This window comes from Antedon mediterranea, chromosome 1, assembly GCF_964355755.1.
Source record: "Antedon mediterranea chromosome 1, ecAntMedi1.1, whole genome shotgun sequence".
Lineage (NCBI taxonomy): Eukaryota > Metazoa > Echinodermata > Crinoidea > Comatulida > Antedonidae > Antedon > Antedon mediterranea.
The window spans coordinates 38,656,553-38,670,519 of NC_092670.1; the positions used below are offsets into that span (position 1 = coordinate 38,656,553).

Consider the following 13,967-nt stretch of genomic DNA (forward strand, 5'->3'; position numbering starts at 1 on the left):
TGTGTTTTGTTTATTTTTACTTAATTTCCATAAACAAACATCAAACAAGTCCACCAACATAGTGGAAAATAAAACAAGATTCAATCGAAATGAGGAAAGCTCAACTGGAATACAAATATTAATAAGATACAAAAACACTAACCATGTTCATAATTAATCTTTATTTCAATGTAAATCATCTTCAAGTTCAATTAGTCTAAATTTCATCAAAATATATCAAAATATAACATGATTTCTGCTTGTCATAATTTATTTACTGCATAATTTAGTTCCAACAAAGTGTATTTTGATTTAAATAGTCAAACAACAATACGATACATGATGTCCAATTTGAGGTAGTTATATCAACTTAGTCAATTGCAAGATAAGTACAATTATACAACAACTTATATAAGTTTAAACTGTCCAGAAATAATAAATAAATATATGTCATTCCAGTTCTGTCATTTTAAATGCTAAAATAATGATATAATTAATATACATGGAATAACAAAGAATCAATGCTGTGATTGTAATATAACAACCATCCAAGAATGTTAACTTCCAGGCTTAGATAGTTTAGCCTTTCATGGGTTCAATAAAGTGGGACAAGAAGGCATTCTTGGTCAGCTAAAGAGTAACTGGGTCAGCTGAAGAGTAACTGGGTCAGCTAAAATAATTGTATATTTAATATGTAACATAGAATAACAAAGAATCCATGCTGTGATTGTATATAACAACCATCCAAGAATGTTAACTTCCAGGCTTAAATAGTTTAGCCTTTCATGGGTTCAATACACTGGGGCAAGAAGACATTCTTGGTCAGCTAAAGAGTAACTGGGTCAGCTAAAGAGTATCTGGGTAAGCTAAAGAGTATCTGGGTAAGCTAAATAGTATCTCTGGGTAAGCTAAATAGTATCTGGGTAAGCTAAAGAGTATCTGGGTAAGCTAAAGAGTATCTGGGTAAGCTAAAGAGTATCTGGGTAAGCTAAAGAGTATCTGGGTAAGCTAAAGAGTATCTGGGTAAGCTAAATAGTATCTCTGGGTAAGCTAAATAGTATCTCTGGGTAAGCTAAACAGTATCTGGGTAAGCTAAAGAGTATCTGGGTAAGCTAAAGAGTATCTCTGGGTAAGCTAAATAGTATCTCTGGGTAAGCTAAATAGTATCTGGGTAAGCTAAATAGTATCTCTGGGTAAGCTAAATAGTATCTGGGTAAGCTAAATAGTATCTGGGTAAAGCTAAAGAGTATCTGGGTTTAGCTAAATAGTATCTGGGTAAGCTAAATAGTATCTGGGTAAGCTAAAGAGTAACTAGGTCAGCTAAATAGTATCTGGGTAAGCTAAAGAGTATCTGGGTAAGCTAAAGAGTATCTGGGTAAGCTAAAAAGTATCTGGGTAAGCTAAAGAGTATCTGGGTAAGCTAAAGAGTAACTAGGTCAAAGAAATATATATACAATATCCTGAGTATGTGCTGGAGAAATGTGTCATGGTTGGTCCAATTTAAATGTAAATGAGGTCAAACTTGTGCTATGACGTATTTATGTATGTAAATGAGGTCAAGAAAGAAGAGTAAGGGTTGGCTAGTCATCAAGTGTAAAGGTTGTAAACTCAATATTTCGTAACAATGTCTTATTACGTTCAAAAAGACAAGCAAACGTTTGCTCACCATCTTCAACGAATGCTGCCAAATCCGAGTAAGCAGAACCAAGAGTTTCGAGGACTTTGATTGGAGGGTCAGACCAAGTCTGGCATTTGTCCTTACTTAAACGCACGGAAAGGTTCCTTCTCAATAGTCTGCAATCTGGATTACTAAACAGTGCCCAGCGTAAGTCTTTCATTTCAGGGTCTTCAGGAAGCTTCGAATCGGTTGCTTTAAAACCAATAGTGCTCCCCTACAAATAATACATACATTTTTTTAAAACTAGGCCCTATGTAACTTGGGAAACTAAGCAGTAGTCAGGGCCGTAGCCACCAGTACGGTTGGTAAGGTTTCAACCTGACCACTTTTTCACAGAGGCCTTTGACAACCCAGTGGCTTAAACACTTTTTTTGCGAAAACCGGACCACTTTATTTCTCGTGGCTACATCACTGGTAGTGACCAAATCAAATAATACAGACTTTTTGAGAATGGAAATATCAGCTCACGGCTGTGCAGGGTGCAAGGTAGACTTGCCGCAAGACTCCAAAAATGGGATCACTCGATACATTTTTATTTTATTTAGCCCCAGCTAGTTGCAATCAGGCACAGAATCTGTGTGTTTAATGCATTTTACTAGACAAAGTATAGTAGTAAGTGGAGTCCTGAAATGAGTGAAAAAAAAAACTAACCTGGCAACCATTTTTTGGTTCAATTAATGTTTGCATCACCTGCGAGTCACTAAATGTTTTACATGCATCAGAGCTATAGCATTGGAAACGTGGATAGGTGCCTCCAGTCCTACAATTTATCACAACATTGTCTGATCCCATGTCAACTGGCTACAAATAATAACAAATTATTTGTATAAATAATTACAGTTTTTAACTAAAGCTCTGTCTACACTATCAAACTAGTTTGACAAAAAAAGTGTGATGTGCCTAAATATGGTAGTGATATGCCCAAAGATGGAAGTGATATGATATGACATCATCATGTCCATATATGGGCACATCACATAAAGTTTGATAGTGTAGACAGACCTTTACGCATCAATAAAAAAAAATGTATTAATAATGGGGCAAAGGAAAAATATATGAACATCTTTAGAAATCTAATTCGTGATAAGTAATTTAAATTTTAATTGAAAAAAAGAAATAAGTATTTCAAATATGTAGGACTTTCTCGTAAACAATAAATGACATAACTTTGTACAATAATCATTGAAAATTAATTATATCTTTGGTACCTGACATTCGCCTCCTGAGATTTTCTTTCCATCAATTTCAGGCAACGGAATTAAACCTCCCATATGCCATGTTTCTCCATTATTTTCACTTATGATAACAAATGGTTTACTCTCTGTAAATTAAATTTTGAATTTACAAAGTAATTAATATAAGCAACAAGATAAAATTAGGGATTGAGTATTAAGGGCTTACAGTACAAATGCCAGGGCTGTGGCCAGCATGAGGCAGATGAGCGCTCGCCTCATGAGAATTTCCAATTTTCACTACCCACCACAATTCCCCATCAGAGATCGTCATTTGTATATTAATAATTACTAATAGTAATTTAACAGTCAGGGAGAAAATGGCAAAAGGCTTCCTACTTTCTAGGATTTTATCAGATAATCTGTATTGTTTTGACAACTCTTGTAACAGACCACAGTGCTGATTTTGCCATTTTCCCCCTAACTATTGAACCATTTGTGCCTTGCTGTTTTTAACCTCTCGCTACGGCCTTGTCGCATACTGGACAATGTACTGTAAATTACAATGAAGGTATTTGTAATACTGTACATATAATATGCCATTTGGAAATACAGTACACACAGAAAGAAGTCAATTTTGGGGTCAACTGTATAGGCGAATGACATTCTATTTTTAGCACACCACTGTAACTTACTTGTATTTTTGGATTTTGGCCATCCAACATTTCCAGAAACAATTAACTTTCCTGAATCTAGCTTGATAGCATGGCCAGGTCCTGTATAACAATATAATAGCGTAATAATCAACTACCATTTTGTGCAAATGAGTGTAATGCAGAAAACTTTATAAAATACTTTGGATAATAAAGTTATTGTAGAAGAGTATAGATATAACAGTGAGTCATACGTACCTGTAACGGTGACATAAAAGATACAAGGATCTCACTATTGTCTGTAATGTTTTTAATGGTATTTTTATATGGTTTTCGTTAATGCTTAATATTGTAATGTTTTTCTTTGTGTGTGCTGCCCATAATGTTTTACATTTTTAGTATGTACACACAATGCTTTCAGCTTTTGCTGCTTTTTGTATTATATTTTAATATATTAAATAAATAAATAATTAATTATGTAGTTAACTTCTATCTGCCAAATTAGCTGGTATTGTAGATTTAATTTTAACAGGAGACTTAAGCACGGTCAAACCATAGACAACATTTTTAATCAATTCCAATTTAAACAAATACTGGACATCAGCATCTAAAGTATTGTACTGTAAATGTAAACAAAGGTAAGGCGTGACATTGTATAAAATATGTCCTCAACATTTTTGCATTTAGTTAACCAAAAGGGCGTGGTCGAAGTAACAGGCCAAATTCTGCGATTATTAGGATACTATTATCAACTCAACTGTTTGTTTTTATCTTGACAAAACACAACTTTATTTACATTCTAACAGATTGCCACGATTGACAATTGTTTTACTGGATTGAAAATAAAAAATAAACGTACCAACAGCGCAATAAGATGGTACCCCACTTTTGAAATTAGAAAAGATCTTGTCAACTGGCAGTTCACGGGAAGGTTCCCACGTCTCTCCACCATCATGACTCTGTGTGATCAATAAATTCCATACGCGGGTGTCACTATTTCTTACGTCACTTTGCGGCATGTTCTCCGGGTAAGTGTTGAACAGTAAGATGACGTTAGTTTCATTGATAACAATAGGAACGGGATTCATTGGCCTTTAAAAACAGAAAGAAAAAAGAGATATAGGAACATTTCAGAGCGTGCTTCCATTTGAAAACGAATATCACAGGGGTTAACAATTCATCCGTTCGTTTATTCAATATTCAATAAATATTCTCCACACATGTATTAAAAATACATAAAATAATAATTATATAATTTACATGTATAGTTGGGGAGCCAGAAAGGGTTCACCTGCACCCTCTAGCAAACTATGTTAACAATGTTTTTTTGCTTCCTTATATCAATACAAATCAATTTTTTGCTGTCGCCCGAAAAAAAATTGGGATGCTTGGTCAAACTTTATTTTTGACCATTGGTTAAGAAAATAGCCATATCAATATCTCAGCAACCACTAGTCAGAAAGTTATAATTTTAGTCTAAAATTACTCGCAAAATATATATTTATATTTGCTCTAATACAACAGAAATACACAAAATGTTTAAAAACACCTTATTTTGACATTTAACCTATAGCTGGTACAAACATTTTTGCGTGGAGCACAATTACCATTTTTAATAACAACTGAATGTTGTCTTTGTTTAATATCAAAATTCTGTACACTCCTATTGATATCACTCTAATGAACAAGTGCCAAAAGACATATCATGACCACTGATCAGGAAAATAACCATAGAAATATTTAGCAACCAGGTCAAAAAGTGATAATTTTGGTCTCAAAATACTAGGAATAAATATGTTTAAAAACGAAATAACAAGTTATGAAAAAGTGGAGCCTTTCTTTTCAGGTATCACATGATAAATTGCAACGCGTTGTCCATGATACACTATACGGTAGGCTACTCAGTCCGGCTACTCCTCCTTTTATAGATTAGAAGGGTTGAATTTGGAAGTCTTTGGTAACAAATGAGTATTACATTTCAAATAAACTGGCACTGTGGATGATGGTTTTCAGTGGAAGAGGTGGCAATTAGGAAGGAATTCTCAACCTCAGTCCCCCATCGTATTGGGATTGAGTAAGGATATTTTAAAAATAGTTGACCAGAAATTAAGTTATGTAAAAATCGTATCAAAGTTCTAGCTTGGAGTCAATTCTATAAAACCTTAAAAAGATATTTTAATCTGAAATATACACATGGGTCAGGCCAATTTCAATGGTAGGGCAGTTAAGTGAAGGGGTCTTCTGCACTACCTCATTCCCATCATAGTTGGTGCTGAGGTAAGGTATGGAATACAATCATATCAAACTTCTCAATTCTTAACACTAATGTTGTTGTTTGTACTGTATACTTTTAATTTATAAATAGGAAAAGTCTCCACACACATAGACTGCCAAAATCATTATGCTATATAATACCAAATTTAAACTCTTGCAATATTTCACTTTAAAACTATACCCAGTTTCTTTCTTGTTGCTTGTGTTTACAATTATGAAAATCTGAAGACAAATCAAAGTAAACTGTTGTAAACAAGTATGACTATGTTATAATAATCCTAAAGGACATTATTGTTATTTACTCATCCTCCTTTTTGTTGGATTTACTAATAATTTAAGAAGCAAATAAATGAATGAACATTGCATAGTAACCATCATACTACAGTGCGCATGTGAGTTTAATTAAAACTAGTATCCTAAATATAGGTTTTACTATGCAACTAATTTACATATTTTTGTTTATTTGTATTAAAAATATTCAATATAACTAAGTATGTTGCATCAAACAGCTTATTGTAATGGAGGGAAACATTGAAACATCTGAACAAAACAAACCTAAGTTCTTTAGAATTAAATTATTAATTTTTAGTTTTTATTAAAATCACATATACTGAGTAGTATGATGTTTACTGTGCAATATCATAATAAACAATAACATAGTAAGCTTCTTAATTAGTATTAGTTATAAATTAATAATAATTATTTATAAGTTAGTGATTCCAAATGTTTGTGCCAGCTATAGGTTAAATGTCAAAATAAGGTGTTTTTGAACATTTTGTGTATTTCTGTTGTAGCAAAAATGTATATTTACGTCAGATATTGTATTGTGAATTTTCATCTCCATTATTTTAATTTAAGAATTGTGTTTTCTCCACTCTAAGCTACTAATAATTTAAGAACACCGTATTTTAACACTTCGGTGTCAATCAAGGACTTACGAAAGTTGGTAAAGCTCTCAAAAAACTCTGTAAAAGCAGCAGCTGATATAAACTACTTAAAAAATGTTTGCCATGTTTCCAAAATGTATAAAATGACTTAAAATAAAAATAAAAAACCTTTTTCCAGTTTCTGTTGCAGGATATATGGATGTCTCAGGACTCCAGTTGACATTGTCACCTTTGAAGAGCCTTCGTTTAACTACCATTTTCATTGGTCCATAGTCTTTTGATCCAGTTAGACGCTTTTCAGAAAACGCCAAGAAATGGTCTTCCTGGAACACCAGAGCTGGAATGCTAATTGGGAAAAATCCACAAGAAATTAACATAATTGTAAAAAAGGTTTGAAAGCCTTTAAACCACAAACAATTTAAGACCAAGCATTATAGTATTCATGAAACACCGGATTGGGAGAAATTAACAAGAAAGTAACAAAATTGTGAATAAATAAAGTTTTAAACCTTTAGACCACAAACAATTTGAAACCAAGCATTATAGTATGGGACTGTATTCGATGTTTTAAAATATATCAAGGACAAAAGTAAATGAACAAAAAACGAATTATGGCAAAATCATTCTACTGCAGTTTTCCCTTTTCAAAGTTAGTGATGATTATCCAAAATATGCTATACGTCCAGGTAATTACTGCAGTTACTGCAGTAGAATAATTTTTACATGATAATTATGTCACGAACTCCTCTCACGTATGTTTCCGAGCGGTTGAAAATACTTTAGGAACTCCCTTGTGACATAAAAGTATACACACAAAATCCACAAAGTTGTAAAATAACTCAAAAACAAAGCTTTAATTTCAATCAACTTCAACTTTCAACAATCCAGTAAGCACTTTAAACAACAGTTTCACAATAACTTTACAATATAATATCCAACCTCTAATCCAACAACCTTCTTCAAAATAAATGCTTCAATCAAAATCCTTCTCCCACTTACAATTGTCATACTTCCCCTTATATACAATATGTTCATAACCTTCTAGATCATTCCTTATACTTCTCATTATTACATGATTACAGTTTCTATTAATAGGACTTCTGGAATGTTCTTGATTGTTCTTATTAATTATACATGGTTTCTTAAATCAAAACATCTAATTCTAGAATGTTCATGTAAATACTATGTTACTCTATATGTTAGGGAATGGTAATTTATTACACTCCCCCCTCTTTCTGAGCTCAAAACTCTTTCTTGGAGTTTTGAGGGGAAAGTATACACGGACGCGTCAAAACTTAACCCACTCCTAGTCTATAAAACTTAAATACGCCATAATAACATAGAAAATAATTATTAATAATTACTAATAATGAACCAACAATATTCATGTAAATTTGTCGGAATGGTTCACTAACAATTACTGACATAGGAATCATTCAATTTAGTTTTATACTTTGAGGCTTTACAATACTCTTTCAATGAAATATCATGTGAAAATTTCAAAACACTATTACTGCAATGATATAAAACCACTAATTTCTCTATGGGTTCCGTCTGGTGTTTAGTAAAAGCATGCATAAATAAAATTCCGTCCTTACAGACCGTCATATCTTCCCGACATAAACCTTCTTTCCTTTCAATATCTTCCCGATGTAAACGTTCTTGGTTATCCATCATCTGCTGCATCAGAAGACTCTGTTGTTGTATTTGTTGCTTCATTAACAACACTAAAAAGTCTGTACTGCTGTACACTTTACCGGATATTGTTGTTGATTGTTTATCAGCCATATTTTAAATCTGGATGAGGGTCTTGTTACTAGTTAATCGTAGTTACCGAGACGTTCACAAGTCTACTGTTCCAAATAAATAATGTACTGTTCTTAAAACAATGTTTGTGTACTTACGATTAAACAAAACGTAGCACCACGGCTTCCGTAAAATATCTCAGTATCGTAAGTACCACTTCCTCAAAATATCAATAAAAGTACAGTTGATCCTAAACAGCCACCAATCTATGGCAAAATACAGTAGATCAAACTGCTACCACAAAATATCACAACCGTACTGTAGATAAATACACAGTTAAGTCGAACAGTAGATCGAAATAACCGCTGCCACCAAATTAGGCTGAACACCGCTGCCACCAAATTAGGCTGAACACCGCTGCCACCAAATTATGTCACGAACTCCTCTCACGTATGTTTCCGAGCGGTTGAAAATACTTTAGGAACTCCCTTGTGACATAAAAGTATACACACAAAATCCACAAAGTTGTAAAATAACTCAAAAACAAAGCTTTAATTTCAATCAACTTCAACTTTCAACAATCCAGTAAGCACTTTAAACAACAGTTTCACAATAACTTTACAATATAATATCCAACCTCTAATCCAACAACCTTCTTCAAAATAAATGCTTCAATCAAAATCCTTCTCCCACTTACAATTGTCATACTTCCCCTTATATACAATATGTTCATAACCTTCTAGATCATTCCTTATACTTCTCATTATTACATGATTACAGTTTCTATTAATAGGACTTCTGGAATGTTCTTGATTGTTCTTATTAATTATACATGGTTTCTTAAATCAAAACATCTAATTCTAGAATGTTCATGTAAATACTATGTTACTCTATATGTTAGGGAATGGTAATTTATTACACTCTAATACAAGTCCAATAAAATCTTTAAAATTACCGATATGTTGGTGTGCTCCAGTAGCTAGACTTGAACACAGTTTCTGAAAAACAAAATATGAAATGACTGTATGTAAATTAAAATGCAGAAATCCATTATTTTATACACAGGAATAATTAAAAAAAACGTATATCCAGTGCATGCATATGATTTTAAGCATTTATGACGATTGCTTATATTTAATACAATTACAATTGGCAAGAGGCATATTGAGAATGGGAGAAAGTGCTAACATACAGCAATACTACTGTATACAGTAGTAATAAATCGAGTAGTCAAAGTAATTCATAATTTCATTGTAGCTGTCAAATGGGTGGTGCATGAGTATGCACCTATTTCTATCCTGTCTCCTGAATCTTCCCCCGACTTGTTTTAAAGAGGGCGTTTATTTGACTGCAGCGCTCCTGTAATTCATGATAAATCGTTACCTTTAGACGTGCTTCCTCCCATGGTACGCTTTAATGCACCTGTAAAATGCAGTAAAAAAATACAATAAGAAAAACAAAATTAATATAAAATACTAAATCTTTATACTCTGTTAGAGCTGTTTTGAAACACACAATGCATGTGATAATGCTAGTCTAGTATCTCTCTTATGTAAGTACAGTTCGAAGTTCGTAATCAAATAATAGTCTGGTGGGCTTAAGGTTTACTCACATAGAGATAATGAATCTCTATGGTTTCTAGGCCTATGTATTATATAACAATAACAATATAAAGAACATACGGCATCCACAAACCATAGAAAAAATACAAATAAGACACATCACATAAATTTCCAACGGGCGTCAACAAACGAGCATAAATGCAGAATTCATGAAGACCATGGAGTAAATAAAGATCAAGATTACATTTAACATTAGTAAATGAAAGAAATTAGGTGGAGTTGGTATGACAGTCTAAAGTTCAACAATAATGTACAGCATAAAAACATATTCATGTTTCTATTGGATACAATTTGTGTAGAGCCAGACCTGTGTACGGTTTACGCAATTACTACAGTTCATTAATAATATAGGCAGGCCTAGGCTAGTAGGGGAATCTGCTAGTAGTGGCCAGACAGGCAGAGAGGGCGGCCGCCCTGCCTACAATTACCTGTACTTCTAGGCGCTTGTGTCAAGCTAGCCAACAATAAGCCAGCCAACAATAAGCCAGCCCACTTTTATTTTTTCCAGCCAACAATAACTATGAAACGCCGTTTGTGCATTCTTTACATTTTCATTGTTACTTATGGCTTTTATGGTATTAGGAATTAAATATTTGTGAGAAAAACGGCGGATTGTTCCTGGGATTCACTTGGTGGGATTATACTAGGGTGCCTCCTTAGTCGTCCAGTATAAGTTAGAGTGGGACCACTGGTCACGTTTACTCAGCCCTCATCTTTAAAATTTGAGTGTAACTCAATTACGATTTTTAAAATATAGTTAAATTTGAAACTGTATTTGTGAGAAAATGGCGGATTGTTCCTGGGAGTCACTTGGTGGGATTATACTAGGGTACCCCCTTAGTCGTCCAGTATAAGTAAGAGTGGGACCACTGGTCCGGTTTACTCAGCCCTCATCTTTTAAATTTGAGTGTAACTCAATTACAATTTTTAAAATATAGTTAAATTTGAAACTGTATTTGTGAGAAAATGGCGGATTGTTCCTGGGAATCACTTGGGGGGATTATACTAGGGTACCTCCTTAGTCGTCCAGTATACGTTAGAGTGCGACCACTGGTCCCGTTTACTCAGCCCTCATCTTTTAAATTTGAGTGTAACTCATTTACGATTTTTAAAATATAGTGAAATTTGATACTGTATTTGTGAGAAAACGGCGGATTGTTCCTGAGAGTCACTTGGTGGGATTATACTAGGGTACCTCTTTAGTCATCCTGTATAAGTTAGAGTAGGACCACTGGTCCCGTTTACTCAACCCTCATCTTTAAAATTTGAGTGTAACTCAATTACAATTTTTAAAATATAGTTAAATTTGAAACTGTATTTGTGAGAAAATGGCGGATTGTTCCTGGGAGTCACTTGGTGGGATTATACTAAGGTACCTCTTAGTCGTCCAGAATAAATTAGAGTGGGACCACTGGTACCGTTTACTCAGCCCTCATCTTTAAAATTTGAGTGTAACTCATTTACGATTTAAAAAATATAGTGAAATTTGATACTGTATTTGTGAGAAAATGGCGGATTGTTCCCGGGAGTCACTTGGTGGGATTATACTAGGGTACCTTCTTAGTTGTCCAGTATAAGTTAGAGTGGGACCACTGGTCCCGTTTACTCAGCTCTCATCTTTAAAATTTGAGTGTAACTCATTTACGATTTTTAAAATATAGTGAAATTTGATACTGTACTGTATTTGTGAGAAAACGGCGGATTGTTCCTGGGATTCACTTGGTGGGATTATACTAGGGTACCTCTTTAGTTGTCCAGTTTAAGTTAGAGTGGGACCACTGGTCCCGTTTACTCAGCCCTTATCTTTAAAATTTGAGTGTAACTCAATTACGAATAATATTTTAAAATATAGTGAAATTTGATACTGTATTTGTGATAAAATGGCGGATTGTTCCTGGGAGTCACTTGGTGGGAATATACTAGGGTACCCCCTTAGTCGTCCAGTATAAGTTAGAGTGGGACCAATGGTCCCGTTTACTCAGCCCTCATCTTTAAAATTTGAGTGTAACTCATTTACTATTTTTAAAATATAGTGAAATTTGAAACTGTATTTGTGAGAAAACGGCGGATTGTTCCTGAGATTCACTTGGTGGGATTATACTAGGGTACACCCTTAGTCGTTCAGTATAAAGTAGAGTGGGACCACTGGTCCCGTTTACTTAGCCCTCATCTTTAAAATTTGAGTGTAACTCATTTACGATTTTTTAAATATAGTGAAATTTGATACTGTGTTTGTGAGAAAACGGCGGATTGTTACTGAGAGTCACTTGGTGGGATTATACTAGGGTACCTCTTTAGTCATCCTGTATAAGTTAGAGTGGGACCACTGGTCCCGTTTACTCAGCCCTCATCTTTAAAATTTGAGTGTAACTCAATTACAATTTTTAAAATATAGTTAAATTTGAAACTGTATTTGTGAGAAAATGGCGGATTGTTCTTGGGAGTCACTTGGTGGGATTATACTAGGGTACCTCCTTAGTCGTCCAGTGAAAGTTAGAGTGGTACCACTGGTTCCGTTTACTCAGCCCTCATCTTTTAAATTTGAGTGTAACTCAATTACGAATAATATTTTAAAATATAGTGAAATTTTATACTGCATTTGTGATAAAATGGCGGATCGTTCCTGGGAGTCACTTGGTGGGAATATACTAGGGTACCCCCTTAGTCGTCCAGTATAAGTTAGAGTGGGACCACTGGTCCCGTTTACTCAGCCCTCATCTTTAAAATTTGAGTGTAACTCATTTACGATTTTTAAAATATAGTGAATTTTGATACTGTATTTGTGAGAAAACGGCGGATTGTTCCCGAGAGTCACTTGGTGGGATTATACTAGGGTACCTCTTTATTCATCCTGTATAAGTTAGAGTGGGATCACTGGTCCCGTTTACTCAGCCCTCATCTTTAAAATTTGAGTGTAACTCAATTACAATTTTTAAAATATAGTTAAATTTGAAACTGTATTTGTGAGAAAATGGCGGATTGTTCCTGGGAGTCACTTGGTGGGATTATACTAGGGTACCTCCTTAGTCGTCGAGTAAAAGTTAGAGTGGTACCACTGGTTCCGTTTACTCAGCCCTCATCTTTTAAATTTGAGTGTAACTCATTTACGATTTTTAAAATATAGTGAAATTTGATACTGTATTTGTGAGAAAATGGCGGATTGTTCCTGGGAGTCACTTGGTGCGATTATACTAGGGTACCTCCTTAGTTGTCCAGTATAAGTTAGAGTGGGACCACTGGTCCGGTTTACTCAGCCCTCATCTTTAAAATTTGAGTGTAACTCAATTACGATTAATATTTTAAAATATAGTGAAATTTGATACTGTATTTGTGAGAAAATGGCGGATTGTTCCTGGGAGTCACTTGGAGGGATTATACTAGGGTACCTCCTTAGTTGTCCAGTTTAAGTTAGAGTGGGACCACTGGTCCCGTTTACTCAGCCCTTCTCTTTAAAATTTGAGTGTAACTCAATTACGATTAGTATTTTAAAATATAGTGAAATTTGATACTGTATTTGTGAGAAAATGGCGGATTATTCTTGGGAGTCACTTGGTGGGACTATACTAGAGTACCCTCTTAGTCGTCCAGTATAAGTTAGAGTGGGATCACTGGTCCGGTTTACTCAGCCCTCATCTTTAAAATTTGAGTGTAACTCATTTACGATTTTTAAAATATAGTGAAATTTGATACTGTATTTGTGAGAAAATGGCGGATTGTTCCTGGGAGTCACTTGGTGGGATTATACTTGGGTACCCCCTTAGTCGTCCAGTATAAGTTAGAGTGGGACCACTGGTCCCGTTTACTCAGCCCTCATCTTTAAAATTTGAGTGTAACTCATTTACGATTTCTAAAATATAGTGAAATTTGATACTGTATTTGTACGAAAATGGCGGATTGTTCCTGGGAATCACTTGGTGGGGTTATACTAGGGTACCTACTTAGTCGTCCAGTATAAG

The 13,967-nt window shown here is 34.3% G+C and overlaps 1 protein-coding gene across 1 annotated transcript; it reads right to left on the minus strand.

Moving 5' to 3' along the window:
• Positions 1-185: 185 nt before the first annotated feature.
• On the minus strand, positions 186-9,873 carry LOC140063902 (sialidase-3-like). Its single transcript, XM_072084773.1, has 8 exons — positions 9,773-9,873; positions 9,345-9,387; positions 6,812-6,988; positions 4,342-4,574; positions 3,525-3,605; positions 2,866-2,978; positions 2,309-2,458; positions 186-1,871 (listed from the first exon to the last, which is right to left on the minus strand). Exons 1-8 carry the CDS (start codon positions 9,792-9,794, stop codon positions 1,560-1,562), a joined length of 1,131 nt encoding a protein of 376 aa, XP_071940874.1. The 5' UTR covers positions 9,795-9,873; the 3' UTR covers positions 186-1,559.
• Between the last annotated feature and the right edge of the window lie 4,094 nt (positions 9,874-13,967).